Raw genomic sequence first — 25,024 nt, forward strand, 5'->3', positions numbered from 1 at the left:
AAGAGAGAGAGAGAGAGGGAGGAAGAGTCAGGGATGGGAAAAAAGAGAGAGAGGAAGAGTCAGGGATGGGGAGAAAGAGAGAGAGGAAGAGTCAGCGATAAGGAGAAAGAGAGAGAGAGGAAGAGTCAGAGATGGGGAGAAAGAGAGAGAGAGGAAGAGTCAGGGATGGGGAGAAAGAGAGAGAGAGAGGAAGAGTCAGGGATGGGGAGAAAGAGAGAGAGAGAGAGAGAGAGAGAGAGAGAGAGAGAGGAAGAGACAGGGATGGGGAGAAAGAGAGAGAGAGAGAGAGGAAGAGTCAGGGATGGGGAGAAAGAGAGAGAGAGAGGAAGAGACAGGGATGGGAGAAAGAGAGAGAGAGAGGAAGAGTCAGGGATGGGGAGAAAGAGAGAGAGAGAAAGAGAGGAAGAGACAGGGATGGGGAGAAAGAGAGAGAGAGAGAAAGAGACAGGGATGGGGAGAAAGAGAGAGAGAGAGAGGAAGAGACAGGGATGGGGAGAAAGAGAGAGAGAGGAAGAGTCAGGGATGGGAGAGAAAGAGAGAGAGAGAGAGAGAGAGAGAGAGAGAGAGACAGAGCCTGAGAGAGAGAGAGAGAGAGAGAGAGGAAGAGACAGGGATGGGAGGGAGAAAGAGAGAGAGAGAGAGAGAGGAAGAGTCAGGGATGGGGAGAAAGAGAGCGAGAGAGAGAGAGAGAGAAAGAGTCAGGGATCGGGGAGAAGAGAGAGAGAGAGGAAGAGACAGGGATGGGGAGAACGAGAGAGAGAGGAAGAGTCAGGGATGGGGAGAAAGAGAGAGAGAGAGAGAGAGAGAGAGAGAGGCAGGAAGAGACAGGGACTGGCAAAAAGAGAGAGAGAGGAAGAGTCAAGGATGGGGGAAAAGAAAGAGAGAGGAAGAGTCAGGGATGGGGAGAAAGAGAGAGAGAGAGAGGAAGAGACAGGATCGGGAGAAAGAGAGAGAGAGAGAGAAAGAGACAGGATGGGAAAAGAGAGAGAGAGGAAGTGTCAGGGATGGGGAGAAAGAGAGAGAGAGAGAGGGAGGAAGAGTCAGGGATGGGGAGAAAGAGAGAGAGAGGAAGAGTCAGGGATGGGGAGAAAGAGAGAGAGGAAGAGTCAGGGATGGGGAGAAAGAGAGAGAGAGGAAGAGTCAGGATGGGGAGAAAGAGAGAGAGAGAGGAAGAGACAGGGATGGGGAGAAAGAGAGAGAGAGAGGAAGAGTCAGGGATGGGGAGGAAGAGAGAGAGAGAGAGGAAGAGACAGGGATGGGGAGAAAGAGAGAGAGAGGAAGAGATGGGGAGAAAGAGAGAGAGAGAGGAAGAGACAGGGATGGGGAGAAAGAGAGAGAGAGAGGAAGAGTCAGGGATGGGGAGAAGAGAGAGAGAGAGAGGAAGAGACAGGGATGGGGAGAAAGAGAGAGAGGAAGAGTCAGGGATGGGGAGAAAGAGAGAGAGAGAGAGAGAGAGAGAGAGAGAGAGGGAGGAAGAGACAGGGACTGGCAAAAAAGAGAGAGAGAAGAGTCAGGGATGGGGAGAAAGAAAGAGAGAGGAAGAGTCAGGGATGGGAGAAAGAGAGAGAGAGAGAGAGAGAGGAAGAGTCAGGGATGGGGGAAAGAGAGAGAGAGAGAGAGAGAGAGAGAGAGAGAGAGAGAGAGAGAAAGAGACAGGGATGGGAAAAGAGAGAGAGAGGAAGAGTCAGGGATGGGGAGAAAGAGAGAGAGAGAGAGAGAGAGGGATGGGAGAGAGAGAGAGAGAGAGGAAGAGTCAGGGATGGGGAGAAAGAGAGAGAGAGAGGAAGAGTCAGGGATGGGGAGAAAGAGAGAGAGAGGAAGAGTCAGGGATGGGGAGAAAGAGAGAGAGAGAGAGAGGAAGAGTCAGGGATGGGGAGAAAGAGAGAGAGAGAGAGAGAGAGAGAGAGAGAGAGAGAGGAAGAGTCAGGGATGGGGAGAAAGAGAGAGAGAGAGAGAGGAAGAGTCAGGGATGGGGAGAAAGAGAGAGAGAGAGGAAGAGACAGGGATGGGGAAAAGAGAGAGAGAGGAAGAGACAGGGATGGGGAGAAAGAGAGAGAGAGGAAGAGTCAGGGATGGGGAGAAAGAGAGAGAGAGAGAGAGAGGAAGAGTCAGGGATGGGGAGAAAGAGAGAGAGAGAGAGAGGAAGAGTCAGGGATGGGGAGAAAGAGAGAGAGAGAAAGAGAGGAAGAGACAGGGATGGGGAGAAAGAGAGAGAGAGAGAAAGAGACAGGGATGGGGAGAAAGAGAGAGAGAGAAAGAGACAGGGATGGGGAGAAAGAGAGAGAGAGAAAGAGACAGGGATGGGGAGAAAGAGAGAGAGAGAGAGAGAGAGAGAGAGCGAGAGGAAGAGACAGGGATGGGGAGAAAGAGAGAGAGAGAGGAAGAGATGGGGAGAAAGAGAGAGAGAGAGGAAGAGACAGGGATGGGGAGAAAGAGAGAGAGGAGAAGGGGGTTTAATATTGTTTTGTAGTATTTACTCTTTTGGGTCACTACTTAGATATTCCCTGTTTGACAAGGTAAAGACTTGGCTAACACTAGTTCACTTGAGTGACCTAACTTAATTAACCTGTTAGGGCTAGGGGGCAGTATTGACACGGCTGGATAAAAAACATACCCGATTTAATCTGGTTACCACTCCTACCCAGTAACTAGAATATGCATATACTTATTACATATGGATAGAAAACACCCTAAATTTTCTAAAACTGTTTGAATGGTGTCTGTGAGTATAACAGAACTCAAATGGCAGGTCAAAACCTGAGAGATTCCTTTACAGGAAGTGGCCTGTCTGACCATTTCTTGAACTTCTTTTCCATCTCTATCATTTACTAAGGATCTCTGCTCTAACGTGACACTTCCCACGTCGTCCATAGGCGCTCAGAGCCCGGGAAAAAACAGAATGTCGTCATCCCAGCCCCAGGCTGAAACACATTATCGCCTTTCTCAAGTGGCCGATCAAGGGACACTGGGCTTATGCGCGTGACCCCGACCGCCCCCGCCTTTGGGATTTTTTCCTCTGTTTGCCGAAAAGGAGATTCCCTGTCGGAATATTATCGCTTTTCTACGAGAAAAATGTCGTAAAAATTGATTTTAAACAGCGGTTGACATGCTTCGAAGTACGGTAATGGAATATTTAGAATTTTATTGTCACGAATTGCGCCATGCGCGCGACACTTCTTTACTATTTCGGATAGTGTCTGGAACGCACGAACAAAACGCCGCTATTCGGATATAACGATGGATTATTTTGGACCAAACCAACATTTGTTATTGAAGTAGCAGTCCTGGGTGTGCATTCTGACGAAGACAACAAAAGGTAATCAAACTTTTATAATAGTAAATATGATTATGGTGAGTGCTAAACTTGCCGGGTGTCTAAATAGCGAGCCCGTGATGCCTGGGCTATGTACTTAGAATATTGCAAAATGTGCTTTCACCAAAAAGCTATTTTAAAATCGGACATATCGAGTGCATAGAGGAGGTCTGTATCTATAATTCTTAAAATAATTGTTATGCTTTTTGTGAACGTTTATCGTGAGTAATTTAGTAAAATGTTAGCGAATTCCCAGGAAGTTTGCGGGGGGTATGCTAGTTCTGAACGTCACATGCTAATGTAAAAAGCTGGTTTTTGATATAAATATGAACTTGATTGAACAAAACATGCATGTATTGTATAACATAATGTCCTAGGGTTGTCATCTGATGAAGATCATCAAAGGTGAGTGCTGCATTTAGCTGTCTTCTGGGTTTTGGTGACATTATATGCTGGCTTGAAAAATGGGTGTCTGATTATTTCTGGCTTGGTACTCTGCTGACATAATCTAATGTTTTGCTTTCGTTGTAAAGCCTTTTTGAAATCGGACAGTGTGGTTAGATTAACGAGAGTCTTGTCTTTAAATAGCTGTAAAATAGTCATATGTTTGAGAAATTGAAGTAATAGGATTTTTAACGTTTTGAAAATCGCGCCACAGGCTGCCAGTGGCTGTTACATATGGTGGGACGCAAGCGTCCCACCTAGCCCATAGAGGTTAAAAATCACCAATTTATGGTATCTAGTGTATAAACTGGTTTTAAAAAACATGAAAATAATATATATATTTTTTTACCTATATAGCCCCTATTCAAAAGTAATACACTATGTAGGGGATGCACACTACCACACAATGCCTATAAATACAGCCATTTGAAACCAACCGACACACACACACACAACTCCAAACAACAACCAATAAGACATCACTTCACACACTATTACAGTCAGTAAGGAAGGAGTGTTGACTGACTGACTGATATCAACAATGAATAGTAGTGGCATAGGACTGTAAACATTGCAGACTAATTTGTTAGTATTACATGCCTTTGCCATTTTGTTTGTTATGGGTAGGCTATTGATAGTGTAATCATAACTGAATAAAGCTGTATGAATGGCTGATGTAATAGATGTGTTGCACGATATTTGGTATTTGCATCAATACGGCACAGGACCGGCGAGTGGTGTACTCTCAGGTGCAGACTAGGTAGGTATGCTGCACGCGCACCAGAGGGAGCTCTACTGAACAACCGGTGCTTAGCAGATCCAACTACACAGACAGGGGAGAATGAATGGCCATCCCGCTCACAGAACCGAGCCTAACGCCAAAATTAATCAAAGCAGTCTTTGGAGCTGCTATCGAGCGCCATGAAGTTTCGATTGACATTTTCATAGCTACAGAAACGGTGCTGGACACGGTGGACAGGGATAATCGATCAAAGGCAGTGCCGTGGCAACATATGAGGCATATCATTCAGTAATCCTTGTTGAGAAATGTATTTTCACCTAAAGGTAAAATACTTCATTAATTTGCTTGTCATCTGTCTCTAGGCAAGTGCAGGCGAGACTACCTGCATGCTGAGTATTCTCGGATATCCCCGACCTTGGAGCAACATTGGCCTATTAGCAACACTGTTACATTGCCAGAGGCAAACCATGTCTTGAGAGACTACATGCTGAAAGGGAGAGACATGACTATAGGCTACGCACACTATAGGCTACATGTCCATGCCAAACACAGAGAGATCTGGTGACTCATGTTACATTCTAATCGGGCTGGAGTTTTTCAGTTCTAATTGCACATGTTCATTCAAGAAGGGTGCAATTGTGGCCCACAATTCGGTGCGTTCCTGCATGTGAGCTTTCCTGCATCTGCAGGAACTCTTTTATACTTCTATTGGTCAATTTTTTATTAGGACAGGCGGGAGGCGGGGGCGCTTCAGTACCTATGTGGCATTAATGCACAATAATGTTGGATGCCACCCGCCGAAACCCCACATTTGGGCACTGTTTTCCCGCAGTTCTGTTATCGACGGCGAGGGCAGGTGTTTAGCTTAGCCAGCTAGTCCTAAGGAGGACTCCGGTACACAGCAGGCAGGAGACGAGGGAGACACCAAGATAGCTAGCACACAGTGTCGCTAACTATCAAGGTAGCTAGTACACAGTGTTGCCCTAGCCTCTAGTCTGCTGCGCTAGCAGGAGGTGGGGACTACCGATATACAGTGTCCTTCACCTCCGTCTGTCATGCACGGTTTTCTCCGGTACACAGGAGGCGGGGGCAACACCGTGTGCTAGCTAGCTAGCTACCTAGCACACGGTGTTGTGTGTGCTAGCTAGCTACCTAGCAAGCTAGCACTGCTAGCCCACGGTGTCGCTAAGTAGTTAGCTAGCACTCAGTGTCACCCCAGCCTCCCGCCTGCTGTGCTAGTGGGAGGTGGGTGTGAGCGGTAGAGAGTGTCCTTCGCCCCCCCGCCTGTTTCCCACAGTTCTGTTAACAACGGTGAGGGCAGGTGTTTGACCAGGGGTGAAAGTAAGGCGGTAAATAGGAGGTGCACCGTGTCAGTAAAACGTGAGCCTATCACAATTAATACAACATGCCCAAAAAACTATAGGCTATTACACCACTATATAACGTTACTGCATGTCAGCCGCATGAACAAATAGTGAATTACCTGGAAACCGGGTGGGATACGCTCCAAATTGCATTGTGGTTTGAGGGTGGCCGAGAGCTCGCAGACAAGGCGGAAATGAGTGGCCGAGAGCTCGCAGACAAGGCGGAGATCAGTGGCCGAGAGCTCGCAGACAAGGCGGAAATGAGTGGCCGAGAGCTCGCAGACAAGGCGGAGATCAGTGGCCGAGAGCTCGCAGACAAGGCGGAGATCAGTGGCCGAGAGCTCGCAGACAAGGCGGAGATCAGTGGCCGAGAGCTCGCAGACAAGGCGGAGATGAGTGGCCGAGACCGAGGCGGGCGTTGACAAAAGTGGATGCATCAACTCAGGCTACAAGTGTAAGCCTAATCACAATCACAGAATATCATTGCAATACACGTAGGTGTTTTGTAACAGATGTCTCTTTCCATTCATCAAATTGGGGATGCATAGTGAACTGTTGGGGTTTGGATGCTGAAATTATTTTGTGAATGAACGAATGTATGTGGGTAGCCTACAGGGGCGACTTTGTTAAGTGATTGTTTGACAATCAGGTGAAAACATCATGACTGGTTGTGTTTATGTCACATTAGGCGGCGTGTCCATAAGGCTAGGGGAAGCTAAGCTTTCTCTAAAGTAAATGTTATTAAATTGGCCAAATTATATAGCCTAATTACCTTACTCCTGTCTATACAGAAAGAAATAAAATCATTCAAAATAGGCTACTACACCAAAAAGCATGATTTGACCACAGAGGATTATTAGCGTCCCAAAAAACAACCGTTTTCAAATCGCATAGCCTACAGTCGGAAGGGCCCGCAATTTGGGCAGTGCGTGTTGAAAATACCAAATAGATGATTGTTGAGTTGTGATTGTCACTGAAAAGCAGAGAGACCCAGCCAGGCGTATCGCAATATTTAAAACACAGTTGCGGAAAAACTGTTTGGAAATCAAATGGCTATTGCTGTAAAGAGATGACAATGAAAAGGATCCAGAGTGCTGCAGTGGTCTAAGGCACTGCATCTCAGTGCCAGAGGCATCACTACAGACACCCTGGTTCGAATCCAGGCTGTATCACACACGGCCGTGATTGGAAGTCCCATAGGGCAGGGCACAACTGGCCCAGCGTCGTCCAGGTTTTGCCGGTGTAGGCTGTCATTGTAAATAAGAAATTGTTCTTAACTGACTTGCCTAGTTAAATAACCAAAATACAGATTTTTTTTATTTATCAAAATTCTTCACTTAATTGTATTTGTCTCCCCTTCTCGTAGGCCAATTATATGGATCAGACAATATATTTTTATTGATATGTTTGTCAGTGTCAGCAGAGTAAGCTACCCTGTAATTTTTGTAGTATAAATAAATGCATGGGGCACTAAGGTTGTCCCATACCAGTAAGAAATATAATATAATTTCGCCCTTATTTTTTGACCCAGATTGAAAAGAGTCACACATGGGTGTTCATGAAGGAACCAATGGGATGCTCGAGGGGGGCGTTCCTGCAGGTGCACGAATGCCGACATGCAGGAACGCCCCGAATTGCGGGTTGCAATTGCACGCTATTGGTTCAATCAATCTCTCTCTGGCACACCATGTGCATTGAGTAGCCTAGTAATATGTGCGTTTTACAGTTCTCCCGTGATATAGGGCTAAAGCATATTGTTGGGCCATATACATTTAGTTGTGTGAATCATGTTGATTAATGCAATACAATGGTCAGATCAAACCAATAGCCTACATACAGTTCAGCGGATCTCTCTCACTCTCTGTGCGCCTGGTAAAGGCTGCTTGAACTCGTAATTGTGGATATATGAACCGAATGTCACTATTTTGATTTCTCCGTTTCTCATACCATGTTTTCAGGGAGACCACAAATAATGCCTCCGTTCCCATCCTGAACTACTGTCAAATAAAGCTATTCCAGTATAATATTATACATGCAATTTAGCAGACGCTTTTACCAAAAGCGACTTACAGTTATGCGTGCATTCATTTTACATATGAGTGATCCCAGGAATCAAACCCACCACTACCCTGGCTTTACAAGCGCCATGCTCTCTCTAACAACTGAGCTACAAAGGACAGGATAAAATGCAAAACGGCTAAAACATGGAATGTGAAAGACACACAGTATTCAGTGGCCAAAGAGGTAGGCTATGGAAAGACGGATGAGAAGATAGTAAAAGTTATTTTTTTACGTATTCTATTTTCCTTCTGCTTCCATTGCATAGAAACAGAATACGTAAAAATGCAAGCAGTTGACCAGCGGGCTTCAGTTGCTCACCTTTGTTAAAACTGATAGTCAAAGTTATTATCCACAACCTCAGCATGATTCAGCCGAGTGCATTCAAAATCACCTCGGCAAAGTCTGTTCTGCTCTGTAAAGACACCATCAATTCCCTCTAGAAAATAGTTTACTCGCCAACAACGGGAATAATGTTGTAATCCGTTGATCGTCAGTTGCAGGGGTTTTGCTTCGTCTCCGGTTCGCGTGCCCACTTGGCTTTTCCTTGTTTTGTGCTATCCCCACTTATTTCTTATTTTCTTCCCTTCGATGTCAGCCACTTTACTCTGGCTGCGTGTACAGCGCCGATCCGTATTTTCATTCATTAAGAGCGAATTCCTCTTGGTTTTTCTTCGTGCTACCTCTTTACACAGAATCAACAGAGATCGTACCCCCTACTCCAAAAATCACCGTGTTTTTACTCTGCGAGCGGGGAATAGCGCTTTTGTAAGAGTTGACTTGGGGAATTGCACATTGTAGCCTGGTCATCAGACTCAGTTATCCTCTTTCACGACTGTCCATTATTGCCAGGTGCCCTTCAACCAGTTTATTATTATTGTCTGTTTGTCATCAGTGATACGTGCAGTGGCTACCCATCATTCAGGGCAGGTGGGGCAGAGTCCTACCTGTTTTGAGCCCCTACTGTTTAGCAAAAAAAAAATATATATATATATATATATATATATTTTTTTTTTTTTTTTAGCTATATATTTATAAATATATATATATATTTTTTTGAGTTATACATATATATATTTTTTTTAGCTATATATATATATTGTTGTTGTTGTTTGCTGTTGCCTGTTTTGCATGTTATTTTGGTATTAATACGTTTCACATATCAGTTTGCAAACAATGTAATGAGAAAAAACAACATTGAGCTAATAAAGCAGCATACAAACATGGTCTCTTTTTTGCTTTCTTGAGCTTACTCAAGAAAGAAAAAAAGAGACCATGTTTGTATGCTGCTTTTTAGCTCAATGTTGTTTTTTCTTTTTACATTGTTTGCAAACTGCTCTAAAATGCAGGTTTCAGCCTAGCTCAGTGCTTTCTGTGATGGTGGGGCAGCCAGCGGAAAATACACAATGTAGGGGTTGGTAATGTTCTCTAGTTGCACCGTGATTGGTTCAGTGTTCTGTCACGCATGGGGACACTACGTCACCAGGAAATCTACAGGGAGAACTCCAAAATTCAAGCCCCTTGGGTGCTGCCATAGATTTACATTAGAAGTGCCCATCCAATAAGACTCAAGGTCATTGGCCACAGATAAAATGATGTCAAATCACGTTATATCTACCGTGGCTTTGATTGGACTGATCATGTCAACATCATACTTTCAAAATCTTAGCTAGCAAGCTAGACAAGCAGTCATCATCATGGCAAAATCCTTTTCAAGCCTTGTCATAATGAAGAGAAATTATAGATAAAACGTATCGGTGCTCATCGGCCATTGGACATAAACATTAAACAAGAAGTTGGAAATCGCAAATTCAACAATGAGTGGTTTGGAAGGAATCAGTGGTAAACTACAAGTGTTGCAAAGCAATCACTGGCCTGCTATTCAGTGGAGTGGGTGTGTGGTCTAAGTCTGAGTTTAAGGGTCTCTTTTCCAAGCTTAAAATGATAAACATTCAACACAATGGGCTAGAAAAGGTTGAATACATTGGCCATGCTGTCAATCCAGCATGACTTCTGCCACATTCGATACAACTGAATGAACTGTTTCGCTGCCAGAGAAGGCTCCGCTGATAGCCAGGTGTAGCAGTGGTAAGGATTCACTCCATGGTGCTGAAATGGAAGCTCTGCTGTTGGGACAGCTTTATGTATGCCCTAACAGTTTTTGGGCACTGTTTGTAACCGGTATAGTGCAATGAATGTATTGTTTAGTATTGTGTTGTGTTGTGTAGTGGCTTTGCTGGCATGCATAAAACATATAGATATATTTTTGCCCCACCAAGATGTACATGCTAAGACCGCCACTGCTTCTGCCGCGTTCAAAACAACTGGAAACTCAGAACTTGGAAATCTCAGACTTCTGTGAGTTCAAGACAACTGGCAACTCTGAAAAAAAATGAGCTCTGACTCGGAAAATACATTTTGAACGGTCATCCTCTGGCCTCGTTCTAGAGCTCCAATCTGAAGATCACTGACGTCATGATTCAACCTTGTTTTTTACTAATTCCCAGTTGTCTTGAAAGCACAATAAATCCAGAGAATGCCAGACTTTGATGACAAAGTTTGATGACAAAATGTGCCCACGAGAAGGACAGCCGCACCACCTTCCTGTTCAAGTAAGCAAAGCGCAACAAGGTGAGTCCAAAAATGTCTTGTATGCTGCTGCATAAATGATGTAATGTGCCAGGGAGATGTATATACTATAGCTAAGAAAGTAATACTAGGTGTATGTTATGTAGTAAGCTGTTAGTAGCCCATATGCCTCACCCTAATAATGTGGTCCCTTTCCCCCACTGTTCTGACTTGGTGGTGCACATGTAGCATATAGCCTGTTTTAGAGAAATGTAATCATTGAATATTGTAAGAGCTTTCATTGTCTGTTATATGCCCCCTTTCTTTATCCTACGGTTCTGACTTGGTCTACAGGGAGAATACTTTAAGAACGGCCCATGTTTTGAATTCTGTCGCTGTACATTTCAAAAGTGCTGAACAAATAGTTATACTTCCATCCTAGCTTGCTCATTAATATCTCATTAATATCTTAATCGAAATTACGGATTGCCTCTTATCCGCTCGTCGTCCCCTTATGCCATAGTTTGTACATCTCAATTGTCAGTAGAAACCACATTTGTTTAAGAAAGTCAGCCAAAGTCAGCTATGTTTTTTAAAAAGGCAGTAAATGAGCCTGAATGCACTGTTTCGCTGCCAGAGAAGACTCTGTTGATAACCAGGTGTAGCGGTGGTAAGGAAGCTGGTGGTGCTGAAAAGAATGCTCTGCTGTTGGGACAGCTTTATGTAGGACCTAACAGTTTGTAGGCACCGTTTGTCACCGTTATAGTGCAATTAATGTATTGTTTAGTGTTGTGTAGTGTAGTGGCTTTGCTGGCATGCATCAAATATTTTTTGGGGGGAGTTTTCCCAACCAAGATTTATATGCTAAAATCTCCATTGGAGATGGGTAGGCCTATGTGCTTTTCACGATATACCCCATATAGGTTTTAGTCTACTCTGTCAATAGCCCTATGAACACTGTATGTATTTTCAAATCAAGTTGTATTTGTCACATGCGCCGAATACAACAGGTGTAGACCTTACAGTGAAATGCTTACTCACAAGCCCTTGACCAACAATGCAGTTTTAAGAAAAATACCTACAAAATAAGAAATAAAGTAACAAATAATTAAAGAGCAGCAGTAAAATAACAATAGCGAGGCTATATACATGGGGTACCGGTACAGAGTAAATGTGCGGTGGCACTGGTTAGTCGAGGTAATTGAGGTAATATATACGTGTGGGTAGAGTTATTAAAGTGGCTTATGCATCGATAATAACAGAGAGTAGCAGCAGCGTAAAAGAGGGGGGAGGGGCAATGCAAGTAGTCTGGGTAGCCATTTGATTAGATGTTCAGGAGTCTTATGGCTTGGTGGTAGAAGCTGTTTAGAAGCCTTTTGGACCTAGACATGGCGCTCTGGTATCGCTTGCCGTGCGGTAACAGAGAGAACAGCCTATGACTAGGGTGGCTGGAGTCTTTGACAATTTCTTGGGCCTTCTTCTGACACCGCCTGGTATAGAGGTCCTGGATGGCAGGAAGCTTGGCCCCAGTGATGTAATTATAGGTATAAAGTCACTCACTCACACATGTAATATTTCTCCTGATCATAAAGAACTTTGAATAAGATACTTTATGAGGACTAAAGAATTGTGGCACATGTTTTTTTTCAGGACTTGGCTACATTGACTATGTACTTTCAGGTAGTACTTCAGATGCTCCCCCAAACAGGCAGAAAGGGACAGACGAAGGGATACAGATAGAGAGAGACGGAGGGACAGAGAGAGAAAGATAGAATGGTAAAGGGAGCATGAATCACTGGGTGGGTGCTTTAATAAACAATACTGCCCTCTGTTGGTTTCTTTCCTACATGCCATAGGTACAATTAATTGGCATATGTACTATATGTAGGCCCATACCATAGAGAATGATACAAGCCTCTAGTGGCCAAAAGGCCATTTTAGCATGGGAAGAGCCATGGAGTCCTTCCACAATTTTAAAGTAGTCAACTGGGTGGGGATTATTGCGGGTTGTATCCTCAATGGCGCTGGCCATGCTGTCACAGACGCTATAACAGCACAGATATAAAGATGAGTCCTCTATCTATTTCTATGGCCTATTCATACAAAGGCATGTATAGGTAGGTAGACCCATACATACAATTGCATGTTTACATCATTTAGCAGATGTTCTTTTTATTCTGGTTAGAACCAGTTTGCGCTGCTCTGTGAAGGGAGAAGTACACAGCGTTGTACCAGATCTTTCGTTTCTTGGCAACTTCTTCGCATGGAATAGCCTTCATTTCTGAGAACAAGAATAGACTGACGAGTTTCAGAAGAAAGGTCTTTGTTTCTAGCCATTTTGACCCTGTAATCGAACCCACAAATGCTGATGCTCCAGATACTCAACTAGTCTGAAGAAGGCCAGTTTTATTGCTTCTTTAATCAGAACAACAGTTTTCAGCTGTGCTAACATAATTGTAAAAGGGTTTTCTAATGATCAATTAGCCTTTTAAAATAATAAACTTAGATTAGCTAACACAACGTGCCATTGGAACACAGGAGTGATGGTTCCTGATAATGGGCCTCTGTACGCCTATGTAGATATTCCATAAAAAATCAGCCGTTTCCAGCTACAATAGTCATTTACAACATTAACAATGTCTACACTGTATTTCTGATCAATTTGATGTTATTTTAATGGACAAAAAATGTGCTTTTCTTTCAAAACGAGGACATTTCTAAGTGACCCCAAACTCTTGAACGGTAGTGTATAAAAAAAATACATAATTGTTGACTCAGGGATTGAAACCAACAACCTTTCATTTACTGGCCCAACACTCTTAACCGCTGGGCTAACTTCCGCCCGTGTAGGTAAAATCATCCATATAAGACATTGGCATGTAGTTGAGCAGCCCATAAATACAATACATTGGAATGTGTAGTTAGGTAAGCCCTGTTTGTCGGTCATCCTCTGCAGTACCATTCGTCACAGGAAATCGGTCTATAAATAGTTGTTCAGGTGAATATCCATTGTGAAGCAAAGGAGACAGATGGACCTGTCCCAAATGACACCTTATAGTGAGTGTACTAATTTTGGAGAGAGCCCAATAGGCTCTGGTCAAAAGTAGTGCACTATATAGGGAATAGGGTGTCATTTGGGACACAACATGTACATAATGCAACATCAATTGTGAGGATTCTACGAGCTTCCATACAATTTGAATGCAAAATGATTGTGACTGACAGACACAGCCATTGGTTACACAAAAAGTGTGATAAGAGGATAGATAGTAATTATAATGACAAAATGAAGTTAACCCAAATGCATGTTTATTGGAAGTCAACAACTGAATCGGTATAGTAACAAAAAAGCTAATACTGTATGAACAGATCAGAACAGCCAACGGAGACAGAACTCAGCATTATGACATCATCACCATAGTGCAGTCCCGCCTTGATGACATCATTAGCAATAGTACAAATTAGGTAACATCCATGACAGCACTATTCCCATGTGATATGGATAGTTATTCAAAAGGAAGACTTATCATCCAAAAAGAACGCTAACAAAGTAGACTCGTCATTAAAATAATATTTTGTGGAAAATAACACAGATAGTGTCTACGTCCTCAAATGGCACCCTATTTTCTATATAGTGCACTACTTTTGATCAGAGCCCATTGGGAAGGGCTATGAGGCCTGGTCAAAAGTAGTGCAGTACATAGGGAATAGGGTGCCATTTGGGACACATCCAGTGTCTCCAGAGTCTGTTTGGGTCAATCATTATACACACCACACACTCATCCACACACACACACACACACACACACACACAAACAAACAACACACACACACACACACACACACACACACACACACACACACCCACACACACACACACACACACACACACACACACACACACACACACACACAAACACACTGTAGTCACAGACTACATGTACCTCATGCACATGTGTGTGAGAGTGTGTATCAGTGTGCTTGTAAAAATAACCAGTAAAGGCAACACTATATACATGAAATTATATAAAAATGGTGGACTGTCGAAACAATAAGATACGTCAAACTACCCTCTAACCTTCAAATATTGAACATCTATTTATAAAAAAAGAAAAAAAAAGATTATCAATTGAATTGAAAGTAATACATTTAAAAGTATGCACACCTTTCTTTGAAAAATAAACATCATTTTTAAATCTATTCTTTAAGATAACATACTACAAAATAAGAAGAGAGAGAGAGAGCAGTGGAGAAAAAGCATTCCCCCAACAATGGTACAGAAAAGAGAGCAGAAAGGTGGACAGATGATAGGGGTAAGACAGTGTGGTCCAAAGCAAGAAAAACAGCTGCTCGTCACTGACACCTGGTGGCAGAAAGCTGTAACTGCACACATGCAATGCGTTCTAAAGCGTGGAGCGTTCTAGAATATAATAGATGTCTGCAGACTGGGGAGTAGGGAAAGCCCATATGGCTAGGATGATTCTAATTCTATGGACAAGCCATCAAACACCTCCATCAGTCGGTTGGTCATCGCATATAGGTGCTTGTCAACAACGGTTTTCATGTTCTCATGTTTGGTCAAAGCTATAGTATGTTCCACCTTCTTTTCTCATGCAGCCATTTCATGCGATCACATAACTTATACAGCTAGGACAGGACGATAGATATGAGCAAATACAGGTCCAGTTCGAAAACATACAGTAAGTAGGCCTTAGTTTCTGTGGAGTAGACAGAGATTCCTGGTTCCAACTCGTCATCAGTTGAAAGGTCAAAGGTTACGTAAGATTGGGATTACTTGCAACTCACCAAATGGAAACCCCTCTCTTAAAAAAGTGAGCGAGCCAAATAAACACATTGTGAGTGACTGACACCACACTCCCATTTCGTCTGCAGACATCTCTTTCTCTCCCCAGAGAGGCTGTATACCATAGCTTATTACGACAACAGACTCACTAGATTACCTATTCCCAAAGAGATCGCATAGAGCTGGATAGAGGGCTCAATTTTGCTGCCATGCAGTCACAGAAGTGGCCATGGTATAGATATTATCTCTATGGCTATTCCCATTCACAACAGCCCGGTGGCAAAATGGCAATGGGGGATGAGATAGAAGCAATCCCTGATCATTCCCTAGGTGTACAAAACTATCACAGACTGAATTAACAATTCTATAACAACAGCAACAGAACGGACCCCTGGTGTCCAGTCCAGACGTCAGGCTAGCGCGCTGGCCAGTCGCATCGGACAATAGCTCACTGAACGAGCAAATCTAGTAATGCTCTAGCTAGCTATGAAGTTATTTAAATGTATTTTCTGAGTGTGTGTGGGAGACTGATAAAGAAAATTAAGAGAAAGGTCAAAGAGATGGAAGGATGGTCAGAGAGATACAGAGAGGGGGGGCAGATAATTATAGAGAGAGGTAAAAGGGACAGAGAGAGGGGGGCCGAGAGAGAGGGGGGGCAGAGAGAGAGAGAGAGAGATAGGGGACAAAGAGAGTGGATAGAGAAAGAGAGAGAGAGAGAGAGAGAGAGAGATGAAGTTCAGTGTCAGTATGCATGCCTGAAGCAGAGAGAGTGCCCTGCCCACTGAACTGTACCCTGGTTAACTGCTGCCTGCAAGCCTGGCTGGCCTCTTTTATTAGATTGCAGGGAATGATGTCATTTTAAAAGGTGCAGTGACTGTATTAGCCTCTTACATTAAGTGATGTCATTACAGCATGCGTTTACTGGCTGGTGGTTGGCCAGAGAGAGCATTCCAGAATGCAGCAGCAGGATAGAAGTGATGTGGTATAATTATATTCATTAGAGCTACTACAGTATCCCTCAGGGATAACAACCAAAATAAAGAAAATAGATAGTGATAATCACTAATCATAATTAAATCATAACAATATGAACTCCTGGACTGACCAACAGACACTGAAAACTGTTAACACTGACAGTAAGTAAACACCAGAACAAAACAATCAAAACAGAAGGATCCAAACAGAATTCATACAAATATTTGTAGTACTTTTAGGTTTTCATTGCAACACACATTTTCCGAGATATTGATATTTTTTACTCAGCATTAGTAAAAACAGGCAGGCTTTAGATTATATACTGTACGGCAGTTAGTAACAGACGGAGGGAGATGTAGGGCAGGAGGAGGAGGAGATAAAGAGAGAGAGGAGGGGCGAGAAAGAGAGAGAGGTAATTATAGTGTATTTACAGCACACCAAACGTTTTTTTTGTTTTCTGAGTAAAAAGAATGCTATATAATTATATATATATATATATTTATATATTTATATTGGAATCCCGCACTGTGACCGTCCAGGGATGCTGTTTTTGCATGGGGTGTGTTGTGTGGTACTGTGTAGGGGTTGTATTGTATCGTATTGTATCCGGGGACCCCTTTTGTGATAGCAAATTCATAATCAGAACACAACTCGAGTTAGAGAAATATAGCATACGATGACTTTTACTTCGGCAGTGCATGACTGGACCAAACAATTTTTCAGGCCCTGGAAAGCAACATTTTAAAGGCCCGCCTCTTGGCATCGGAGAGAAAACATCGAAGTTTTCAAGCTAATTTCTTGCAATTCTACACATTTCATCATGGGGCAGAGAGATCTTTTGTTGTTGCAGCTTTAAACGTAATATCCTGCAATTCTACAAATGTTGACATGAGGCAGAGAGAACTTAGCAGTTTTACAGCTTAAATTACAGTGCATTTATGTAAAAAAAATATATACATTTGGGTGGTCCATAATATTACATTGTACTGTATTACACCCTCTAAACTTATTCCACAGATCCCTTGGCCAAAATGAGTCTGTTGTTGTTAGTAATATTCATACTTTGAGAACCCCTGTTGCATTGTATTGTCATGTGTTTTGATTCTGTTGCCTTCATGTTACAATGGACCCTGGTCAAAAGTAGTGCACTATGTAGGGAATAGGGGTCTGTATTTGTCTGTTTGTCTGTTTGTTTGTTTGTGTGTGTGTGACAGAGAAAGACGGGAAAGAGAGAGAGGTTATGTACAGCAGTTGTTGCTGATTGATTTTAGACAGATTTCTGAACAGAAGAATGTCATATAGAGTCTGTCCTGGTCTGTAGTAGTCTATGTGGGGAGTGATAGAATAGAGAGAACAAAATAGAGAAAATGAAAGACAGATGAGTGGGAGGAGTGGTATGGATAAATGGGTGGGGGACAGTGTTTGGGGTTCTGAAACTGTATTTCAGCATAACATGCTGGAATGTGAATGACATTTTTGCAATAATATGTGGAGTACAATTTTGCATTTGTGTCACTGACAGTTGAATGTTAATGAAACATGTATATGTACTGTATATGCATGTATAAAAAATGTGTTTTTCCTCTTAAATCAAGAAATCGAACATTACTTTGCATTACTATGATCCTGTTACATGTACATGTGTCTGTTTGTATGTTCATGTGAGCATGAATAGGATGTGTGTCTCGTAACAGTGTGTCAGTGACACGTAACGCGTCGTGTGTGTGTGTGTGTGTGTGTGTCAGTGGACATGAGGAAGTCATGTATAGAAGTGCAAATAATTGCACTGTTTTCAATGCAGGTCTACCAGGTGAAGCTTTTCTGTTTTTCCTGTCAGTCTCAGTACTTCTGAATCTTATATTTCCTTCCATATTTCCTTCCATTTCACCATTTCCCTGTCTGTCTGTCCCCTACTCCTCCCCCTCTGGCTGCTGTGAAGAACTGAAGCTTGTGAAGACAAATGGAGGCGTTCCTCTCCCCCCTCCCGACCCCTCCCTAGATGAAGTACTCTTTCTTGTCCTCCGCTCCGGAATGGCCGCCCTCGGCGTTGATGATAGCCGTGTCGGCGTCGGGAGCATCATCGGAGCCCTTGGCCTCATGGGTAAGATATGTCCCTGTGGACACAGACAGACTGTGGGTCAGAGGTGTGTGCGCGTGCCTGCGGGTGTGCGTGCGTGTGTGTTTGTGGGTGCGCCATGGGTAAGATATGTCCCTGAGGATACAGACACAGACAGACCGCAGTGTCAGAGGTTAAAGAACAAGTAATGTAAGAGTGGAGAGATGTAGCTTATCACAATGGGCTTGGAGTGGAGTGATAACAACCACAGAATTACATATAGGATCTCTAACGATAACACTGGATTTGGAATCAATGGAAATAGAGTAGCAGTAGCCTGAAATACAGACCCGTTTTCCGCTTACATTACACTCCTTGTACTCTGTCTCATATACCAAACATACATGTCAAACATGTTTGCCATGACAAGGAGTGGTAAGCAGCAGAGTGTTAGCACAAACAGACTGGTACCCAGGCTAGAGTAGCAGTGGAGAGAAAATTGAACGATGGAGAAATGGTTAAATAACTACAATGTCTACACTTGAATTAGAAAAGCAGTGGTCTTGGAGGGGAATGAGAAGTGATTATGAGTGGGGCAGTGGAGGCTGGTGGTCGGAGCTATTGGAGGATACTGTTGCATTGATTCCATTCCAGCCATTACAATGAGCCGGTCCTCCTATAGCTCCTCCCAAGAGCCTCCTCTTGAATGGGGGTATATGTTATGGGGTCAAGGGTCACCTTTGTGTCTGATGAGGTATCTGCCCAAGACGATGAGCAGACAGAGCAGGATGAAGACGATGACCGCCACCACTCCTCCAATCACAGCATGGTCCACTCCTGAAGAGGTAGACATGGCAGTGGGGTCTGAGAGAGAGAGAGAGAGAGAGAGAGAGAGAGAGAGAGAGAGGGAAAGAGACGGTGTTAGTCTAAAAACTGAAACATTACAAACTAATCTAGACCCCCAAAGAAACGGCTGAGAAAACCATGCAAAATTAAAGATGCATGAATACACCAGATGCATTAAACCGAATGGAACATAAAAAAGTCATTAAAAGTATAAAGCACATTCTTTTATGCATCCATTGTGTGAATGATGTATAATGTAGGTAGCGTCTTAAGTGGCACCTTATTCTCAATATAGTGCACTACTTTTGACCAGGGCCCACTACCGTATATAGGGAATTCGGTGCCATTTGTGACGTAACCATAATCTACCTGGTGGCGTACTTAGCGTATGTTAGAGGCTGATCATCAAACTACACCACTCTCTCTTCCACAAAAAAATATGATATTAATTGCATTTGGTAGCTCACGAAACACCTCTTTAACTTTGCATGGCATTGGTTCAAAACCTCTATCAAACCCACTGTCACGTTGACAGATAGTCACCCAGATGTAGCTACAGAACTGTGAGACCAAAGGCAATAAAACATAACGTACAGAGAGACTGAGATACAAGAGGAAAATACAGAGGATTGTAGTAAAGTGAGTGGCACCACCACACAATGCCTTGATAATAAACCAAGGGCGAGAGATAGAGGGACACAGCCAACCGTCCGTGTCACAAATGTCATCCTATTCCCTATTTAGTGCACTACTTTTGACTGAATCAAATCCAATTTTATACACATGTTTAGCAGATGTTATTGCTAATGTAGCGAAATGCTGTTCCTAGCTCCAGAGCCCTATGGTGATCTTTATGGGCTTTGGTCCAAAGTAGTGCACTACACAGGCAATAGGATGACATTTGGGACGCAATCATAGCCAACCAAGAGCCAAACACAGGGGAGGAGAGGAGGATAGAGAGAGGCCCCTGACTGGTAGCGTCCATCAGAGAGAAGAGAGAGAAGCACGGCAGGGGGGAGGCCAAGGAGGAGGTGAAAGAGAGAGACAGTCCTTGCTGAGGAGGCAGTATTGTGAATTAGCACATAAATCCTGCTGTCAGCACCACCAGGGAAATGAGACAGGGGTAGTGGCCCAAATGGCACCCTTTTTCCTACATAATGCACTACTTTTGACAAGGGCCCATAGGGAAACCCATAGACCTCTGGTCACAAGTTGTGCACATATATAAGAAATAGGGTGCCATTTGGAACGCATAGAGGAACCATGAGACAAAACAGCAACCTCTGAGCCTGACCCTTGCATATTACACACACAGTGTTACTAACTCAGACCACTTAAAGGTACATTTTTATGTATGTATGGGGTACTATAGAGGGTGTGTGTGTGTGTGTGTGTGTGTGTGTGTGTGTGTGTGTGTGTGTGTGTGTGTGTGTGTGTGTGTGTGTGTGTGTGTGTGTGTGTGTGTGTGTGTGTGTGTGTGTGTGTGTGTGTGTGTGTGTGTGTGTGTGAGAGAGAGAGAGAGAGGGAGAGCAGGTCAGAGAAAGAAAACAATATGAAAAGTGCATTCGGAAAGTATTCAGACCCCTTCACTTTTTACACATTTTGTTACGTTGCAGCCTTGTTCTAAAATTGATTACATATTTCTTCCCCTCATCATTCTATACACAATACCCCATAATGAAAAAGCATATTTGTTTCAATTTTTTTTCCCAAAATTAAAAGTTGAAATATCACACTTACATAACTATTTAGACCCTTCACTCAGTACTTTGTTAAAACACAATTACAGCTTCGAGTCTTCTTGGGTATGACGCTACAAGCTTGGCACACCCGTATTTGGGGAGTTTCTCCCATTCTTCTCTGCAGAGCCTCTCAAGCTCTGTCAGGTTGGATAGGGAGCGTCGCTGCAACAGCTATTTTCAGGTCTCTCCAGAGATCTTCGATCGGGTTCAAGTCAGGGCTCTGGCTGGGCCACTCAAGGACATTCAGAGACTTGTCCCCAAGCCACTCCTGCATTGACTTGGTTGTGTGCTTAGGGTCGTTGTCCTATTGGAAGGTGAACCTTCACCCCAGTCTGAGGTCCTGAGCGCTCTGGAGCAGGTTTTCATCAAGGATCTCTCTGACTTTTTGCTGTTCATCTTTCCCTTGATCCTGACTAGTCTCCCAGTCCCTGCCGTTAAAAAACATCCCGACAGCACGGTGCTGCCACCACCATGCTTCACTATAGGGATGGTGCCAGGTTTCCTCCAGACGTGACGCTTGGCATTCAGGCCAAAGAGAATCTTGTTTCTCATGGTCTGAGAGTCCTTTAGGTGCTTTTTGGCAAACTCCAAGCGGGCTGTCATGTGCCTTTTACTGAGGAGTGGCTTCCGTCTGGCCACTCTACCATAAAGACCTGATTGGTGGAGTGTTGCTGAGATGGTTGTCCTTCTGGAAGGTTCTCCCATCTCCACAGAGAAACTCTGGAGCTCTGTCAGAGTGACCATCGGGTTCTTGGTCACCTCCCTGACCAAGGCCCTTCTCCCCCGATTGCTCAGTTTGGCAGGGCGGCCAGCTCTAGAAAGAGTCTTGGTGGGTCCAAACTTCTTCCATTAAAGAATGATGGAGGCCACTGTGTTCTTGGGGACCTTCAATGCTGCAGACATTTTTTTGGTACCCTTCCCCAGATCTGTGCCTCGACACAATCCTGTCTTGGAGCTCTACAGACAATTCCTTCCACCTCATGGCTGGGTTTTTGCTCTGACATACACTGTCAACTGTGGGGCCTTATATAGACAGGCGTGTGCCTTTCCAAATCATGTCCAATCAATTGAATTTACCACAGGTGGACTCCAATCAAGTTGTAGAAGGATGATATAGGATCTCAAGGATGATCAATGGAAACAGGATGCACCTGAGCTCAATTTTGAGCATCATAGCAAAGGGTCTGAATACATATGTAAATAAGGTATTTCAGTTATTTTATTTTGAATACATTTGAAAACATTTCTTAAAACCTCTTTTCACTTGTCATTATGGGGTATTGTGTGTAGATTGATGAGGGGAAAATGATATAATCAATTTTAGAATAAGGCTGTAACGTAACAAAATGTGGAAAAAGACAAGGGCTTTGAATACTTTAAGAATGCCCTGTATGTGGGGGAAGAAGTATGAAAGCATTTATTAGAGAGTTCAGTTCACACTGTCCCCACACTACTACTTTCTTTATTTCAGGCAGAGGCAAATGGACAGACAGACAGACAGACAGACAGATTGAGACAGACAGAGACAGAGAGACAGGTGACTGTGAAAAAATATACCTGCAATGTTGTCTGGACCATCTCCTCAAGAGGATGGATTGATGGATGGATGGATGGATGGATGGATGGATGGATGGATGGATGGATGGACAGACGAGTGCGACATGTAAGGGGTCAGAATGAAGGAAGACAAAAACAGGAGAAAAATAAAAAACTTAAAATATGAAAACAGTGGAGGGGTGAGGTGATTGTGGTTGAAAATGAAATGCCCCTCCGGGGTAAAGTTTCCCCTAGGTACAGATCTTGGATCAGCTTTCCCTCCCCAATCCTAACCTTAGTAGGGTAAATACGAAACTGACCCAAGACCAGTGTCAAGGGGCAACGTCACCCTACACCCAAATCCCCTATGATGAGAAGTCCTGGTCACATGCAATGTCTACACCTTCCTCAGTAAAGTCTACCTGGTCTATGTTTATGTAGACTCTACGAACTGCCTGTCATGTTTACCCACAGTGCAATTAGGATACTATTAGGATCTCTGAGAGTCTGTGAATGTTTGTTCGTGATGGTACAACTGTTCATTCCTGTGTGTGTGTGTGTGTGTGTGTGTGTGTGTGTGTGTGTGTGTGTGTGTGTGTGTGTGTGTGTGTGTGTGTGTGTGTGTGTGTGTGTGTGTGTGTGTGTGTGTGTGTGTGTGTGTGTGTGTGTGTGTGTGTATACATACTGTCCGAGTGTGTAACTGAGATAATTTACCTGTGAAACTGTAAACTCCATTCAGCTGTATGGGAACTGAGGAGGGAGTGAGGGAGACGAAGGAGGGGGGAGCGACAGAGAGAGTAACGCTGGTAGGAGGAGGGGAAGAAGAGGAGGAAGAAGAAGAGGGGTAGGAGGAGTCAGAGGAGGAGGGGGGAAGGGGTTCGTGAGACAGTGGAAGATCAGGGAAGAGAGAGTTGGAAAGAGAGGTAGATGGAACATTGGCAGGAGGAGGAGAGGGAGAGTGAGAAGGAGAGGGAGAAGAGGTAGAGGGGGATGAAGAGGAGGAATAAGGGGAAGGGGTGATAGTAAGGTCAGATGGGTAAGGGATAGAGAAGGAGAAGATAGCAGGAGGAGAAGTGGCAGGTAGGGATGTGGAGGCAGACAACCCAGACCCGGAGCCAGACATTGTTGGCATAAGAGATGGGGATTGAGAGAAAGAATCATGAGAAAGAGAAGGAGGGGGGGAGTCAGAAGTCGGAGAAGAGGAGGGTAGATAGAAAGAGGTAGGGAAGAGGTCGTTTGAATCATCTGTCAGGTCTTGGATAAAGGAGAAGACATGAAGGAAATATGGAGAGGAGGAGTAGAGAGAGAAAAAGAAAGGCGAGACATTGGCACGGTGTACAGGATGGATGTTTAGCAAAAAAGCGAAGGAGTGAAGCGCGAGGTGGATGGTGTGGTGGATAAAGAGAAATAAACAGAAAAGAAATGTAAATAAAATCAGAAAAGAAACGTGAAAGTAAAAGTGGAAGTAGAAACCACACAACAACATAAATAAATAAAAATTATGAAGAAAGAAGAAAAATAAACATTATGCCCTGGACAAGCTGCTTCTCTACCATCACCATCTAGCTCTCCCATTTTCTCTCTCTCCTCCTCTCTTTCTACGGTCAGTACCTTGCACCAACAGTGTGTACTGTCCCTGCACCTTCCCGATGCCATTGTCGGCCTGACAAAGGTACATGCCGTTGTCTGATTTGTTGAGCATCTCAAAGCGCAGGACACTACCATCCACCTTGGCCAGCGGAGGGAGCTCTCCATCCTTCTTCTGCCACACATACGAGATAGGCCTGAGAGAGAGAGAGAGAGAGAGAGAGACAGAGACAGAGACAGACAGCAGCAGACAGACAGACAGACAGACAGACAGACAGACAGACAGACAGACAGACAGACAGACAGACAGACAGACAGACAGACAGACAGACAGACAGACAGACAGACAGACAGACAGAACGAGTGGACAAAGAGAAAAGAGATTAGAATATAAAAAATGGACAGTCGGCAACATACAGTACATGCAGTAGAACAGACTGTTTACCAATCAGAACTAGTGTGATACAAGAACCAATTATGTAATATGAGTATTGTATAACTGAATTTGTTGATGTGATTAATCCATTTTAGGGGCATATGAATATCTTTAGAGTTCATCTTTCACTAATACTTACAGATGTGGTATCGTAATTTGATCACTCTGATGTTGCTGAGAATTTTATTGCGCAGCAGGAAATTCAAATGAGCTCTTTCTCTCTCGCTCAAACGCTAAAGCACCAGACAAAATAAATGTCCTTATACGGTAGGTCCCACTAGTGCGACATTCAAATGTACAAATGACCCTGCTGGTCATCTATCGGGGGAGACACTGCTGGTCATCTATCGGGGGAGACCCTGCTGGTCATCTATCGGGGGAGACCCTGCTGGTCATCTATGAACATCTTGAAGAACAATCTAGCCTTAAATGGCCATGTACTCTTATAACCTCCACCTGGCACAGCCAGAAGAGGACTGGCCAGCCCTCAGAGCCTGGTTCCTCTCTAGGTTTCTTCCTAGGTTCCTGCCTTTCTAGGGAGTTTTTCCTAGCC

The 25,024-nt window shown here is 43.7% G+C and overlaps 2 protein-coding genes across 7 annotated transcripts in view; both read right to left on the reverse strand.

The window, feature by feature from the left end:
* The window catches only part of LOC106600495 (kin of IRRE-like protein 1), a 137,568-nt gene extending 128,909 nt beyond the window's left edge, over positions 1-8,659 (reverse strand). For both annotated transcript variants that reach the window (XM_014191886.3, XM_014191884.3), the window contains exon 1: positions 8,243-8,659. In XM_014191886.3, the coding sequence (XP_014047361.1) occupies positions 8,243-8,288 (46 nt within the window). In that variant the 5' untranslated portion in view covers positions 8,289-8,659. The remainder of the gene's footprint in view (positions 1-8,242) is intronic.
* Positions 8,660-13,776: 5,117 nt separating this feature from the next.
* The window catches only part of LOC106600493 (cell adhesion molecule 3), a 58,444-nt gene continuing 47,196 nt past the window's right edge, over positions 13,777-25,024 (reverse strand). The window contains exons 8-12 of one of the 5 annotated variants that reach the window (XM_014191880.3): positions 24,060-24,232; positions 23,163-23,702; positions 22,470-22,490; positions 19,063-19,188; positions 13,777-18,382 (exon numbers count right to left, since the gene is read on the reverse strand). In XM_014191880.3, coding sequence (XP_014047355.1) covers positions 18,264-18,382; positions 19,063-19,188; positions 22,470-22,490; positions 23,163-23,702; positions 24,060-24,232 — 979 coding nt within the window. In that variant the 3' untranslated portion in view covers positions 13,777-18,263. The other 4 variants (XM_014191881.3, XM_014191882.3, XM_014191883.3 and 1 more) reach the window with 4 other exon arrangements.

This window comes from Salmo salar, chromosome 03, assembly GCF_965601325.2.
Source record: "Salmo salar chromosome 03, fSalSal1, whole genome shotgun sequence".
Taxonomy (NCBI): Eukaryota; Metazoa; Chordata; class Actinopteri; order Salmoniformes; family Salmonidae; genus Salmo; species Salmo salar.